A 17,428-nucleotide genomic window follows, 5' to 3' on the forward strand; every position below is an offset into this window, starting at 1 on the left:
TAACCTAACCGAAAAACCTAACCTAACCCAAAACCTAACCTAACCCAAAACCTAACCTAACCCAAAACCTAACCTAACCCAAAACCTACCTACCTATTGCGATACAGAGTTACAGAACTTGTGACCCCATTAACGATGACTCCACATCCAGAACAAAAGAGCGGAATCTATCCTGATGGAAGCAAAAGCGGAAGCCAAGTAGGAGCGGCCCTTTCTTTGTCGAAAGGAAATACCGAAATTAAGACGAAAGCTATGCTTCTCTAGCGACTTAAGGATGTATCAGGCCGAGCTTCGGAAATTAAGGACAGAAAGGAAATAACCTGGAATTTTCAGCGACTCCACATATATATAGGGAAATCAGGCATGCAACCATCCACATCCGACACTACGATGAGGGCACAACTGCAAAAGGGCGGTATACAAACTAGTTCGTGCGTGCCCATTCGAACTTCTGCACGTGCAAATATTGGCCGGACATGGCAGTTTTGCTTCCTACCTTTACAGATTTCGTTTGAGGGACAGCCCGGAGTGTATCTGTGACTCTCATGTATAGCAGACAGTTTGCAATGAACGCAAATTTGACTGAGACCAATCTGGCATCTCTCTTGTCGTATAGGGAAAGACGATTTAGGTTAGTTAGGTGAGAGTATATATTTAATACTATTTTACAAGTACACAATAACATCGACTTACGAGTAGGTGATAGACATAGTTATGACACGAGGAACAGATGGTATATGGTATATGGATAGGAACAGTGGGGTATGGGGCAGATGATATACATGATGGTTCACTGATCGAGTTTCTTTCCGGCTCTTCTCTGTAGAAAGTGCCTTCCGAACCGGTGGTAAATGTTATAACTGTGTAATATGACGATTCAAAAGCGCTTCTATAAGAAGTCTAGTTGAATGAATAAATGTTTGAGTTTGATGAATGCTTCTAAATATCTATATAACGGATGAAGGTGACCGTGGTTGTATTGAAGAAGTGTGTCGCCAGCATTGCTGACGTCCCGACTTCCTTGAGCATTGCTATCGCCGATACTGAGTGATGTAGCAGAAAGAAAAACAGTTGTGAATAATTCCAATTTATTTTGATCTTTAAGAGCTCCGCTCGCTACGACATTTCGAGTCGAAGTGTTTCTGAACCGGCGCGCGCTCGGATTTTTATAGCAAAACTGGATGTATTGTTTGTTTGAATAAAGCATCAATTCTCGCAACTTACTAAAATTTATAAACGAAACGCGTTAAGAAATTTAAGATGATTACAAAAAGTAAATCAGTTAGTTTTTTTTAATGTTACCGTCAAATATTAAAGAATAATAATCTGTGTTCTTAATTTGAGAACAAACATTCCAGAAAATTATTTTGAACCTAATTGCAATCAATGAACCAGATTTGTTTTAGAAGGTGCGTGACTATGTTGTTTGAAGTGCGGTTGCACACCGACATATACTATAATAGAAAAAAAAAAGCATATTGTAACTCAATAATATAAATATTTATAAAAATTTTAAGTATTCAGCGAATTTAGTGAATATAAATGTATAAAAAAATAAATAAATAAATAAATAAGAAAAAAAATACTTAAAGAATAAATAAGTGTATGATATGTATTGTGAGCATGTAGACGTATAGTGTCAGAAGTGTAGAAGTTTTGAAAAATTTGTTTTATTATTTAATTAGAATATAGTATACATACACATCGAATTGCTACCCCCTTTTTAGAAGTCATTAAAAATGAAATTACATTTACAAATAGCAGATAGTCTCACTAAACCCATTGCCTGCGGGTGTCTTTCAAGATACATCATCTAATTAGGATCAATATTAAAAGAAGCTAATTATGAGCATGAGCATGTTTGTTTTGATCACGTGTCATTGGTTAGTAGTACAAATAAATTTAGTTAGTACAATTGCACAACGACAAGTAGTCTCATAAATTTTTTCAGTTCTGCGTAATCCTTGGCATAATGTTGAACTTTCACTATATTTTAGTGTAGTATAGGGACCAATAACGGTACAAAAGTGGATCCGCTTGGAGTAAGCTATTCTCCTATGGTATCTTTAATCTGTTGCTCAATTTGTTTTTAAAGACGTGGTGACTACATCGAGTTTGTTTAGACAAAGGCAACATGCCGTGTAATATGGCCAAAAACGTAACAATGATCAATAAATAAGAGGAAACGCATTTCATCCTTTTATGGTTGTTATTAGCCTACTTCGCATCAGAGCCGTGGAGCGGCGCGCACGCGGCCGCGGCACTTCGAAATGTCCAACTCGAACTTACATTGAAACATAGATATTTACACTCATTCTAAATTGCATACAGCATGTTATCACTGTGTAGTAGTTGCAGTAGTCGAGCGGAGTACTGCACGCGTTTTTCGACTCTCGAGATTGATGAAACGAAGATGAACAAACAAATCAAATATGGAATTACAAAGTATTACTCAGAAATACGAGTGGAGGAGTTCTGCGGGCGTCGGGGAGTGAAATCTTAAATGTCATCTGAACATTACATTTCTTCCATTACTTAAAATTTTGTTTGATTGGATTTACTCGCAGCACTCGACACTCGGTCTAGTAGATTGAGATTATACACCTATTTCCGTATGCATATTATGTCTGTTTTTCATGTGAAACATCTATAGCCGCACGTAAAACCGATTTCTGGCGTGGACGCATGCCGTGGCGACGCGTCGCCACGCTAGACGATGGTATATATAAAAAAAAAAATAATGTCGATTTTTCACATCTGCCAGGCGCCCCGTGACAGCTCACATTTTTTTTTAAAGAACATAGTAATAGTGATTTATTTTTATCCTACAATCAATAGATTTCAGTGAATTACATTTTTGGCAATGACATGTATGTACGCATGTGTCCGTGCGGCCCGTGTACCGACGGAGCCGACCGAGATTGATTGTATAAATGTGTGCGTACATCAGTCTACGTCTTTATTGGCTTTTATTCTTGACTTGTCTGAATAATTTCTTGATTTTTTTTTTTCTTGAGAAAAGTTGGTCAAGTGTGAGTCGGACTAAGGGTACACATACAATTTACACACAAACATGCCAGACGTTGCTTAACCTTGGTTTATTATGATATATTTTATTTTTATTATTTTTAATGTTGCTATAACAACATCATGAAAACATCCTCACAGTTCCTGAGACACTGCTCGTGCCTGGGGACAGGACAGACACACAGACGAACATCAGTCTTAATGATAGTGTCTCGTTTAACTTTTTCTGTACGGAACCCTTATAATAAATTGTAAATATAAGAACAAAACATTCTAAAGAAGTCACATAAAAATGACGTAGACTGCATACCTACATTACTTCGACTCGTTCTACACATACAGTGCTACTGGTACCGAGCACGTTGTGTCTGCGAAACACGGTGAGGAGGCCCTGCAGCTGCCAGCGGCTGCCGGTGCGGCATCAGGCGGCGGTGGCGGCGGTGGCGGCGGTGGCGGCGGTGGCGGCGGTGGCGGCGGTGGCGGCGGGCAGCGGGCGCTGGGCCGCGGCGGGCGACCGGCGGCGCTCAGTAGCGCCGCAGAGCCGCTGCCGACCGCGCGACCGCCGCGTCACGCCCGCTCCGCGACGCGCACTAAACTTCGCAACTACTTCGCGACTCGCTCCGCGAAACATCTTGTTAAATTCTGTAACGCCGGCGAACGCTCCCTTGCAGTTTTAAAGTATATTAAAGTGAAGTTTCAGTGAAAGTGCTACGCATTCGGTTGCGCTGCACCCTGCGAGCTACGGGGAAGTGCAAGCTGCGCTCGGACGCTGTAGCAGCGAATGCTAATTATATACATTAACTGTTTCGGTGAGTATTTTTTACTTTTATTTCTTGCAGCTTATGGTAACGGACATTAATTACTTAATTAAATGGATGTACGAATCGCGACAAACGTGTGAACACATAATTAATAATTACCAAGTATAAATAAGTCTACTCATTTTAATGTCATTGAATTTATTCGAATACGTTTTGTTTATTTAGCTGTTAAACTCTTATAAATTTAATCACCTACTTATCTTATGCAACATTAACCGAACATAACTAATTATATAATTATTGTATTGGTAATTCTCTTCGCTACATAATCACACTAGTATTATAAACGTGAACGTTTGTTTGTTTGGATGTTTGTCCGTCGATGACGCAGAAATTTGGTATACAGACAGGGTATAAGCTAACTTGGGTGATTGGTTACTTTTTATCCCGATTAAATGCTCTCTTGGGATAAAACAGGACTCTTAATATACAAGCGGAGGCGGGACGAGCATATATTTTTGGATTTCGAAAAAAATATCGAATTTTAATAGAAATTAGTTCTGATATATAATTCATTAAACACATTTGTCTATTTGAACGAAGTATAAAGGAAGATCTTTTAATGTTGAATTTACATAATCTTTCGAGCAAGAGCTCTCAAGTTTAGCAGGTACTAGGTACCTACTAAATGTATGGGAAAGATTTCGTTTTTCTTGTTGGACGGCTGTCTCGCGTGGAGTAAGTGCCCACCACTGACCACACACTGAATGGGTACTGGCTTTACTTAATGTACCTACATTATTAACATTTCAATTAGCTGAAAGTATAATAATACATACAATTTACATTCTAATAATGATTGACGTAAGTATTTTGTTAAAAAATATGTTATATAGGAAAACAGCTAGCCTCTGGGTCAGTGATTGAAGTCACTTTTCGGTTCGGGCTGGAGTGTAAGATATTATAAATATATGCAATTTTGTATAATTATAAAAATTGCAAAGGTACGTTTTGTTCAAATGTCAATTATTTTTGTTCGTCGTTCCGGCGGCTCTGAGATACATTATGTATGATCCCCTACAGGCCGCTGATCATTCGGTAACTTAAATTTGCCGGTGTGTATGGGCTTGGAGGGAAAGCGCGCGGCACGCAGGAGCAGCGCTGTTACACTTCGAACACTACTTACTTAACTACTTTGTAACTTTTATTAATAATCTATACAGTGGGTCAGTGCTTTGTCTATATTGCTGTGTAAAAACTACGTGTCGGCATTTATTGTGGAAATAATTATGATACATAAAAGAAAAGGCAGGTGCGAGGTGCGCCTACAACGTGTTCGTGTATATCAGATCGTGATCTATCACAGATGATTTAATGTCTGATGACCAGATTAGTGCAATGTAGAGTACTAAAGTATTTATTGAGTACTTTTTCAATGTTTTCGCGCCTGTCTGTGGGGACGCGGTACCCTCTCCGGCGCGGGCCGCGATTCGTGCCAAAGCGTGTTCGACTTGCACAATTACTAGAATTTTCTCAGTGAGGTTTAAGTATACATTTTACTTATTTTTGGCGACAACTTCGACTTTGAAATCTTATACCTTTAAACGAGCAATTCTTGTATATATATATATATATATATATAATTGGAATCTCGGAATCGGCTCCAACGATTTTCATGAAATTTAGTATATAGGGGGTTTCGGGGGCGATAAATCGATCTAGCTAGGATTTTTTTTTAGAAAATGTCATATTCGTGTTTTATTCGTGTTTTTTTCCTGACATCTATTGGTGAATAATAATACTATTTTGCTTCGTAGATAGCTGGACAACTAAAATAACACATAGGCACTTTTTATACCGATATTCCTACGGGATACGGACTTACGCGGTTTCAACCGCGGGTCACAGCTAGTTATGTTAAAAAGTAATATTAAAGATGTATTTTCAGACAAATATTTAAGTTTAAGTCAATTCGGTCCAGTAAATCATAATCAGCATTTAATTAAGCGTCAAATATTAAAAATATTATGATTAACGATTGCTAAATGCCAGAGCGGCCGGCGGCGGCCGGAGCGCGATTATAGTATACAATATATTTTTTAAGATCAGCACATCGCACCAATTGCAGTTATCCAGAGCAGCTGTCAAAAATCTATAACCTTTTATTTCACACCGACACGATCGCTATTTTGCGTGCAGGAGCGACAAACATAACATGCATCTATTTCACAAACGTTACGTGTGGCGTTTAGTAGGGAGTCTGAAATGTTTTTTTTCCTTATCGTTCTATACCGTAGTAGGCAGGTATTTCAATGATCTGTGCAATAATAATGATGTTTAAAGCAATTGAAATATTATTACCAAGCGGTTGAGCGGAGCTGCCGCCCGCCACTTGGTGTGTACACAATACAATGTGAGCCGTCACTGATATGCAGAAAGAATTTGTAAGTAAATCACTTTTTGCACGTACAGGTCATTGACGTCCCTAGTACAAGTTGGTTCATATTTTTTAATGTCAAAGCGAGCAACTGAGCTGGTAGTAAGCGATCTCTTCAAAATTGAAGTGATTCTTAGGTATAGGATGTTCATCTCTCGGAATGTGAAAGTGTAAGTACTCTTCACAACCATCGGTTTTGATTTTTTAACATCTCATCAATTGTTGTATCGAAGGTTCCGCCGCGCCGCCGCCGCTGCCATGTACTGAATCACACAGAGCATACACAAACATCGCATCATCTAAGACAGAAGCGTTTTAGATTTCGTAGGTGAATCGCTGTTGATGTCATTGTCACTAAAGTAACCTCGCAATACTCCAATAGTTCAATAAAACGTTTTTATGATATCAAGACGGATTAATAAAATTAAACTACTTATAATATTTATGAATTCGCGAGCGATCATAAAATCTTTTGATTTATGTGGATCATAAAATTTCAGATTTATAATATTTTCCTATTATTGGAATAATATTTATAACAATTTCCTTATATATTAGTTCATCTATGCAAGACTGCATTTTGAAAAAAAAAACATTTTAATGTATATTGTAAATCATTTTATAGTTACGAAACGATTCAAAAATATGTATAAGAATATTTACTGAATTTGGTATTTTTAGAGTTCCGTAAACAAAAATTAAAACGGAACAGTCTGTCTGTCCGTAACCAGGCTGTATCTCTTGAACCGTCACGGTCAAACAGCTGAAAATTTCTGAGAAGACGTATTTCTATTGCCGCTATAACAACAAATAATAACAAATCAAAATTAAGCAACGGCATTGTAAATAAATTGGATGGGTGTAAATTTTTTTGCAGTTGCTCTTCAGCTTATTTGTAAAGTACCATAGATAACTATATATTTAGAAAACCAGGTACGGCACCATTGGTGTTGTAAGGACGACTCACACTTGACCGATCGGCCGATTAAATAAGCCGGCGCGGCTTCCTCCGCTCCCATCCTTATCTTTTTTTTTTTTATATATCGTTTGCGAACAAAAAGCGAAGAGATTTTGAACTCATTTTCATAAACGTCTAATTGTGTATAAATGCTTCGAAACTTTTCCCAAAAAACGCCAGGATTTAAAATATTAGGAATCCGACAAATTATCACCAACCGGGAGATGTGTACGTGAGAACACTTAGAACTTACAGCTTTGGACATTAATCAGAATCGGAATTGAATAACCATTATTGGAACATAGTGTATCGTACGTAGATTTCAGTCATTCGTCAAATAATACTCGCTTGTCAAAAAAAACGATCAATCTTTGGAAAGCTTTCATTGGGCAGACCATGAACGAGTACGTGAACCAACTCATCCCCCCCCTCCCCGCGCGCGGCGGGAGGGAGCGGGGGTGCGGGGGTGCGGGGGAGGTTGTTACGCGGCGGATCCGGAACATGACATTAATCACTTAAATATGTCATTTTGTAACATGAATGGTTTAATTAGAAGGATAACAATAAACGCTTCATTACCGACACACCGGACCGACCAATAGCTGATATTATTTTTAAGCGAATTTCCAATTTTCGCATTAGAGTTGTTTGATGTCGGTTAAATTTTTGTTGAAAAATAATTATTTTTAACTTTTTAGTGCACATCAAATATTAATTTAATCACTATCGACTGCCTCGATTTCCCTGAGTTTCCATCATCAGATAATCGGACCACCCCCATCCTATTTCGAACTAAACAAAAACTTCTTAATTCGGTTTACAATTGCCGAAAATATGGTCCAACAAACGCAAAAAAAAATAAATACAGACGGAAATAGAAGTTCTTCCTTTCCGTTTTTAAAGTCGGTTAAGAATAACTGCACATACATTCCAACATTTTATTAATAAGATGATTTCGTAAAAAAGGACGTAAATAAGTTTATAATTTTTGATAATTAAGTATCTTTTTAAAGAATAAAAGCTACCAATTACTTATATAAATTGAAGTATTGTGTTAAGTGTGAAAGATTGCCTGCGCCCGAAACATTGAAAACAAATGAATGCGTTGTAGTTTGTGTAACTTGTACACACTCGAGCAAATGTAATGGCACGCACTGGCACTGGGCACTGGCACGGCGCACTGGCACGCACTGGCGCTTCTGGCGCTGGGCGGGACGCCGCGCGGCGACCGCTGGCGGCGCGCCAGGCCTTCTCGCGAACTCTACAAACTGTTAAGTGTTTCATCACTTCCCATTATATTATTGTATCACCGCTTTTCCTTTTATCTTTTATCATTTGTGCGAATTCTGACACGAACCACGTTGACGGAGATTGTGATAATTAACGGAAGGAAATCCACATTAGATAAAACTCGTAAAAACAAAATATATGTGTATACTATAACATAGATATTGAATAATATATGAATAATTACGCTTTTAATAAATGATTATAGGTTCATTTCAATGTTAATAAATTAATATTGTTACGTAAATTAATATTATCCAAGGTGATGTTTAATTTATTGCGCCAGAAAAGTCAATGAATTGCGTGGACAGGTAATTTGTTACCGCCGTGTGTCGAGTGCCCTCTTAACATCTGGCCGCTTCAACATACAGAGATAAAGTTGAGTTTAATGGAATAAGGATTCCGTGAAATATATTTCAATTAGAGCACCATTTAGGTGTATTTCGTGCGTAGGTGAATGGTTTTTCCTACAGATACTGTGCCTGCCGGCCAGGCAACAGGAGGCGACAGGTGTCCCGCTTGTATAGGCCTGTCGCGTCCCGTACCGGCCTGGTGGGGCCTGCTGACTGCCTTCCATACACTACGGAGCTCCTGACTGTTTGTGCAGCCGCTATGGTTTTATTCAATGGTGAACATAAATAAATTGACAAACCAATCAAAACACGCAAAGTACGCGCCACATCGCCCGATTCGATAAATGGATTTCTGAAGAATCTGCAGAAATATGGCATACAAATTATGAAACCACAGAGGGCTCATCTGTTCACGCTAGTTCATAAGCTTAAGCATGTGACCGGCGAGGTCGGGTTCCACGATAAACTATATGAAGATATAATGTATCCGATTTATATCTGATATGTTATCAATGAAACTGGGTTCGTCGACACCTATCGGTAAATCAAATGCGTTTATAATAATATTACAACACAAAAATGAATTTAAAAATTAATACTATAGGTAACTTCATAAATCCAAATCAATTATAAATTCCATATTTTGGTTTTATTGGACCTACCCACACAAAAAAAAAAATATAAAAAAACCTTTTATTTTTTATTTTTGTGTGTTAATGTAGCATATATGTAAACAGTATTCATTCAATTCAATACGATACAATAATAAAACGGCTTTCATAAAATATTGATATGCAGGTATATGAAACTTGATATATATTAATGATATCATAATAACTAAAATCATCTGATATTTTCGAAGCCTGGTATAGGCATATATATGTACATGTATAATGTAGGCATATCCGCAATGGAGTTTGACAACAAGCACGCAAGCTCTATCGAAAGCTTAATGCTCTGTATTGACGCTGGGTGAGACAGTCTAACGAATGTTTAATTTACCGTAAGAAAAGTATAATGACAGTTCTTAAAATACATTATAGGATCAAATACATTTTGTATTTATAATAATAACGTAAACTCATAATAAACTCGTTTAAAACAAGTTTATCAGTCGTTCAAGAAAATATAAAAAATGTCCGGCGGTCGGGTAGCGACTCGCGCTGCGCCAACCAATACCTATAGCAATAAATATTTTATCACGCTATTTTTTATTTCACATCAACCTTTTATGAAAAACAGTGACTTAACGTCATTGCAATTATTCACACCAAAATTGAAGTGCGCACTCGCTGTGGTACGCTATACACATATAACATCGTGTGTTATTTGGCGAGTAATATCCGTCAGAATATCTAATTACTGGGTTATTATGTGGGTCTCATTATTGTTTTTTTTATTTTTTTTATTTTTATTATTGGGTAATTATAAGCAGGACATACGAATTTCGCGACATGGCCACGAACCACCAGCTCAATTGCCCACTATGACAAGAAAAAGTCGTTCAGTTGTTCACCCAGCAGCCAGCCACTATAGCGAAACTTTGCCTCAGTCACAGTTTCCGGTCAGCTGATATGTAGTGAGAGCCAACAATCGTTGAATAATTTACAAAATTAAACCGACCCGACGATTCCACCACGACGTATTGTACTCTGAACTTAGAATTATTAATTTTGACTAAAATTTTGATGATAATATGTAAACCAAATCACAAATTCAAACGTTTTCTTTATGAGAATCGTAGATCCCGTTAGCGTGAGTTGTACTGGTAACTGGTAAGCGTTTATACGAAGCACCAGTAAATAGTTTTGTAAATATGAATCTGTTGTAAATACATATACATAAGTACGACTGTTTAGATAGAAATATGATTGACGCGGTTTTTGTCGACAAATTACACGCGTGTGTGATTATAAGCAATCATTCTGCCTTTTTTATTGAAATCAAATGAAGGAGTTTCCGCTCGTCCGCGGCACAATACAACCCGTTTATACAACTACTACGTCAAACGACGCAAACGAGTCTTGGGGTCAATTTTTATTTTAATTTAATCGGAATTTGCATAATGTATATTTTATAGTCATCTAATTGATAATAATTCGAGTATAATATGTTTGGTAAACAGTGGCATACTTATAGGACAGATACGGCCTACGGCTAAATCAGGCTCCAATTGGGAGCGCGGCTCGCGCACCGCGGGCTCCGCACAGGTCTGTGCATAAAAGTTATTGTATTTTTATTGCTTATTGAAATACGTAACATAAGAGAGTCATGGGAACATAAATTTAAGAAGGTCTCTGTATCTTTCAGTAGTGTTCCACCTCAAAAAATACTATTTTTAAACAAAATATTATAACTTAAACTTAATATTGTTTTCCCAATTACGTGATTGGCGAACATACAAACAGAAAAATATATTAACCAATTGGTTAGAGGCGTATAATTCATCCAATTGTTTTTTTTTTTGTGAGGCGGGTTACAAGCGGAGACAATGGGCTGTTTTTTAATGTCTTTCAGATAGTATTTTAAATTTAAGTGAAATTAAACCATCCTAATTGTGTGAAACAGCGATTCTTTAAAAAAATACGGGTTGTGGTATAACTGTCTCAAATTTGAGACTAAGGAAGTCTCAAATTTGAGGTAATTATACCTTTCTTTTGAGGTAATTATATATTTTTCTGTTACTTTGCTGCTGATTCTGTCAACGGGAGTATGGGAAGTAACCTTTGTGTTGACTTTTTGGCATATTTTTATTTTCAAAAAATCTTATGTGATTTAAAAAAAAACCTTGAAGGTTTTCGAATTTCTCTTTATTTTTGCTATAAGCCTTGCTTCATCGCAATTTAATTTCAATTCAATGCCTCTACGAGTTTATGAGCCAAAATTTTACACTTAAGTAAGTACCTATTACAAGTTGAAAATTTAAGAAAATATTTTAAATGTATGAAGAAACTAAAAATTTATACTTTTCGCAATTTGTTATTTATCTGTGAAGCATGAATAAGATTTTAAATATGATATGAGGACTCTATGATAGGAGAAATACTCTAGGATAGGAGAAATGTAATGAAATGTTACGAGGTAGTGGCAGTGCTATGCGATGAAGGACAGCGGCCGATCGACAGTGATGTATCGTGGGCTCATTGTCCCGCAGACGTGACGGGACGTGACGGGACGTGACGGGACGTGACGCAGGCGTCGCGACAGCGTGACAATGAACAAGACGAAAAATTGAAAACAGCAGATTATTGCCGATTGATAAGGTTCGCTTAAAGTAATCGCTGTCACGAATATAGCCGTAAAGAAAGGAAAAAATGTCTAACTGAAAATAATTTAATATCAATTCTTAAAAAAATATTAAACCGAAAGACGAAATAATGTGTGTGTCAGGAAATCATTTAATATTGTGAATTCGTCCGTCGATTGGTGTATGTTTGTATGTTTCCTATAGAAGAAATTTCAGATAATGCAAAGCTTAGAGCTTGAGATTTCTTTTTTCAAGGTTTCTTCTTTCTGTAAGATAGAAGTAGGCACACTGGCGGCAAAAATATCGCTTAAGTAAGACCACGCCTATGCCCGCACTACGGGATAAATTCGCGCGTTTCGCTTTACGATTAGTTCAACTGTTATACCTGTGGTTCTGTGGAAATGTCCTTCTTAGAGGAATTTAAAGAAACATTGAAAGATTTTATTTTGATTAATGAATAAGGTAGTACATATAATGAAAATAACTTTACTTTTAGGGTGGCTGGTGTGGGTTACGCTGATTTATAATTAAATTAAATGACATACATATATGTTAATTGGATCTGAAAAAATTCGTTGTGCCGATTTGCAAAACGAGAGAGCCCGCGGCGCCGCGTCACGCGCTCGCGTCGTAAATCAGCCCAACAAATGCGTCATAACTGCTGCAGCGCGTCCCGGTCCCTTCGCGGGACATGGGACGAGGGACAATGGCCCGTGGCCAGTGTATAACGGTTGATTGAACCATTTCAGTTATTAAATTTATGTTCGTAAGACGTGGTCCAATCCAAGATAAGACGTTTTGCTTTCGCATGCATAAAATGTTTCCAGGCATATTGCGCCACTTTCTGCGGATTCCCATTAATTTAGGACGCGTCTTAGTGAGTAGACGCGGTAGATGCTAGTAGTCCGTAGTTAGCTGTGTCGGTCTGCAACGCGAAGTGTCTAGATATTAATTCTGTTATTAAGTTGCAAAGAAAAAATGCTTTGTATTGTAGAATTGTGAAACATCATAATTGCTAAAGAAGATAAGTTATCTATTCTTGAGAGTTGGAAACTCAATAAGATAAAGTGCAAAGTTTTGATGAGCGACATCGCAGCTCCAGCAGGCGGCGCGTGACTGACGCGCGTGACGCGACGGTAGGTAGCTAGCGTCCTACTCGTTGTATCAGAGCAGGTACCTATTGCTTAATCGAAAACTTAGAAACCGAAACTTTATTCCGAACTTGACATACACAGGTATTACAATAAATTAAATACCGTTCTGACGTTCTCAGCGTGGCGTGAATTGTATTTATTAATATGATTAATTATATTATCAATATATAATTACATTATACATTCCTGTATATAAAATAATGTATAGTCTGCACGTTATTGTAATGCGTAACGGACTTAAAAAGATAACCGCTTTCCTTTATTTAAAAATTTCTTATTTTGGGTACCGACTTGACTTTATTTTTCACTTTTTGAAAGATGAGGGAATTTTTTTTATTGGTTATTTTATACGAACTGAACATGGTGGCAAATTGACTCGTATGGAAGAAGGCCAGCAAAAAGTAGCTGTCAAGTACAATGACAAGTAAACATTTGACGAGTTCCCTTGCACGTTATTCGACTCTATCATCAAATCGACTAGACCGAGACCTTCCTTAAATACTTAATTAAGAAAAGCAAACGCAGTAGTCACCCCTACGATTTTCGAAAGTTCCCCCTGTTCCTGTAGGATTCCATAATCAGGTCGTGGTTTTCTTATCATGGATCGGGCCATAGGGAATCTCTTTTCAAACAGAAAAAGAATCACATAAAAAATATATACTGCTTAAAAAGGTCAAACAACATAATTTCTTACATCTAAAGAACTCAAAGAAATACGAGTAGTTAAGCAAAATTTGCAAATTTAAAAAGCGATTAATCATTTTACGACTTCATTTTAAATTAAATTGAATATACGATTGACTAACAATTTTGTTTCCTAGTCTACGAGACCAAAAACATAAAGAGCAACTCGTGACTGATCATTTGAATAAATAAATTGGATTTCTGTTTTTTATGCACCGACTCCTTTATACAAAGAATTTTTTGGCGATGCATTCGAAATTGTGTCGTTGTGTTGTTTTATTAAATTAATTTTATTAAATGCAATTTAACATTATTATATTGTATTCGTATTATGGTTTCAAAATATTTACGCATGCATGGAAACAGTGCAGGCAGTGATGAGTAGTGTGCCGACAGCGCTGCCGTGTGCCTATAGTACTAGTTGTAATAAAGGCATTCAGGTATCGCTAGTTCCAACTAGGAACACGCGTTGTAACGAGCAACGGTATTAAACGGTCACATACACACTCGTACAATATGTAGAGAAACGAATTGAGAACATGTGACAAAGATGATATATTTATAACATATTTATTATCTATTAGCCACTTGCTATTAATGACTTGATTCATAAGGAGTTCAATACTCCTTATGAATCAAGTCATTAATATAATACACTTTCCTAACGAAAAAGTATCAAGTTAATGTTGAAGTTGGGTGAAATATCTCTCCAAGAATAGCTGAAGCGACTGTTTCAATTGACTAAATGGAAATGTAATAATGTGTTAATATTAGTGGAGCGGACACCCAGCAGCCGGCCGAGGCGGCGCCGTGGATCCGACCGACTCCAAAATATGTTATGTTAAAGATTTTATCTTAGAGCAATTAAAAACTTGTTTAGTGTTCACGCAAAATCACAACTTACGAGACAAATATAATATATTAGCCACACGATAATCTGCTGCCGCGATCTTTGTTCGTAATTCCATCAAAGTGTGGGTGACCCTGAGACTTATGATACAACATATTTTACATATTTATATACAGGTTTGCTGTAGGGACTTAAAATTAATGTAATAATATTAGTTATGATAATTTTGGTGCGTGTTTTCCGACAGACAGCGAGTCCGCCTGCGGCACCGCTTTGAGCTGGCTACGTCATGTCGTCACATTTTCTTAACAATTCATTCTGAGATTTTCAAGTAAAAAATCTTACGATATGTATGTATAAATGGTACTTTTCATCTTTATATGTGGAATAGTAATTAATAAAATTAAATTAACAGAAGAAAATTAAATAAACAGTCTGCTATTAATTAGAAATTTTGAAAGAATAGAAAAAAATTGATCACGAGGCAGGATTCGAACCTGCGTATCTTGCCTAACCGTAGCAACGCCTAGCCTCTCGGCCACCCGTGATCCTGCCACAGTAATCAAATTTCTTCTATTCTTTCGGTTTCATGTGCCTAAGGGGCACCCCACGCCATCTATTGAGATGATTAAGAACCATCACAACCAATACGAAACATTATTTCAATGATTACAATATTGTATCGATGGAACGCGGCCTTTGTTAAATTTAATTTTTAGTTTTATAGCATTGAAATGCTTTATAAATTAGAAATTTTGAAAGAATAGAAAAATTTTTTTCTATTCTTTCAAATTTCTAATTTATAAAGCATTTCAATGCTATAAAACTAAAAATTAAAAGTCTGCTATTAATACAAAAATAAAGGGCACATAGTTTAGACGAGTGGAGTAGGATTCAAATGATGCTGTTCGATGCTCTCGGAAATGCTAGGAATGTTTATCAGCAGCTGAGAGTTTAATTAGCGCTCGCGATCAATGCGATTATTTGCAGCTCCCGAACTGGGAAACGGCTGCGGCAATTAAGTATCAATTATAAAAACAGTTGATATATTACTTTTTGCTTACGAAATGTAAAGCAATTAAAATATTATTTTAAGGAAACTTTGTCCAATGACGCAATCCATCGCATTAGTATCCAAAGTTATTTTTTGCTAAAATGCGATTTACATACGACTTCAATGTATACCCTATACTTATATCACCCATCGCCGATCCTAACAAACAATTATATAGCTAAAATGAGAATTAACTTTTTGCTTGGATTTAATTTTGTTTCTTGACTTGAACAGCATCCGAAACATTCACAACCATCTCCCGTCATTCTCATCTCCAGTTACAAATAGGATCGACGGCTTCGATCGAAATATAAAGAGGTACTGCAAGGAATAAAATCAATCAATAGTACTGGAATAAAACGCATTGATCTCCACGCTGTTCCAGGAAGCATTAGAGAACAGGGAACCAAGATCCGTTAATTACAGCTCAGTCGTGTGGGAATATTTTTATAACAATTAGTTAAGTTCCCACACCGGACCGGATCCCCGTCCGGCATAATCTGTTATCACGAACGCAAATTGTTTGCTAAATGTTTAATTTAATTTAACTAATCCGTGCGAAACCCGCGTATTAGCCGACGAATTCATCAGAAACAATCGCCACGTAAATTACTTATTTAGGCTCCGGCCGCAGCGGAGCAGCGGCGCGGGCGCTTTCCCGCGAGAGACCAGACTCCTTCAGCTAACACTGCCACGAGTGGATTCATTGATACACTTTGTGCCATATTTTTCGTGTATTGAGCAATGGGATGATGGGATGAATGATGGTTCTTGATAAGTGTACGAAATTTGAATGAAATCTGCATGTTTAAAGTGAGAAATAAGGTGTTTTCGTTCATTATTGTTTTCAGCATATATTAAAAATTATTTGTATGATAGATATATAACTCCAATCGAGTACACGAAAAATATGGCACAAAGCGCCCCACGCTTTTTTTTCACAACAATACTAGTATTTTTCATTCATTATTATTTTCAGTTTATATTAAAAATTATTCACAACAATATTAGTATTTTTCGTTCATTATTGTTTTCAGCTTATATTAAAAATTATTTTATAGTTTTTAGTTTGATGTGCTTGAAAAGCGTGTTTTTTAGTTTTTTTAAACTATATTTTATTGTAACATATTATAATTGTTAATATGATAATTGTATAGTTTAATCGCACAAACTCTTAAAAAATTGCGTAGAGAGGGAATCGTCTTACGTCATCAGAGTCCTCCTTGAAGGCTCCTTCTCGAAGCCTCGGGCTCGGGCAAGCAAGAGTAATTAACGCTTTACCCAATTAAATGTTCCTAGTACGAAAGGTTTAACTAAAAATAGATGAGAATCGAGATTCGCTTTTGTAGGATATTTTACTTGTTAAAGCTCAGTGAAAGATTTCGCTTAAATAATGTTTGCCATCACGCATTTATTTCGTATCGTGATCTGTGCAGTGTGTGCAGTTCCGGTTTTACACGCTATATATAACTTTAATTTACTTTTGTATCGTAAAATGCTGTCCTGGCGGTTTCGTCACAAGTAGACGCTAATATTACTATAACCCGATGTGTGGTATTCATACTCAAGCTCTACAAGTGGCAAGTTTCATTAATATCCGTTTTATGACATTTGTA

General features: G+C 36.8%; 1 protein-coding gene across 3 annotated transcripts in view; it reads left to right on the forward strand.

The window, feature by feature from the left end:
- The first annotated feature begins 3,503 nt into the window (after positions 1–3,503).
- The window catches only part of LOC119830392 (FMRFamide receptor-like), a 101,394-nt gene continuing 87,469 nt past the window's right edge, over positions 3,504–17,428 (forward strand). For 2 of the 3 annotated variants that reach the window (XM_038353396.1, XM_038353392.1), the window contains exon 1: positions 3,504–3,836. Coding sequence is in view for 1 of the 3 variants with exons in the window: in XM_038353392.1 (XP_038209320.1) it covers positions 3,809–3,836 (28 nt within the window). In the remaining 2 variants the exon portion in view is untranslated. The remainder of the gene's footprint in view (positions 3,837–17,428) is intronic. The other variant, XM_038353394.1, reaches the window with a different exon arrangement.

Source organism: Zerene cesonia, chromosome 11 (genome assembly GCF_012273895.1).
Source record: "Zerene cesonia ecotype Mississippi chromosome 11, Zerene_cesonia_1.1, whole genome shotgun sequence".
In the NCBI taxonomy this organism is placed as follows: Eukaryota; Metazoa; Arthropoda; class Insecta; order Lepidoptera; family Pieridae; genus Zerene; species Zerene cesonia.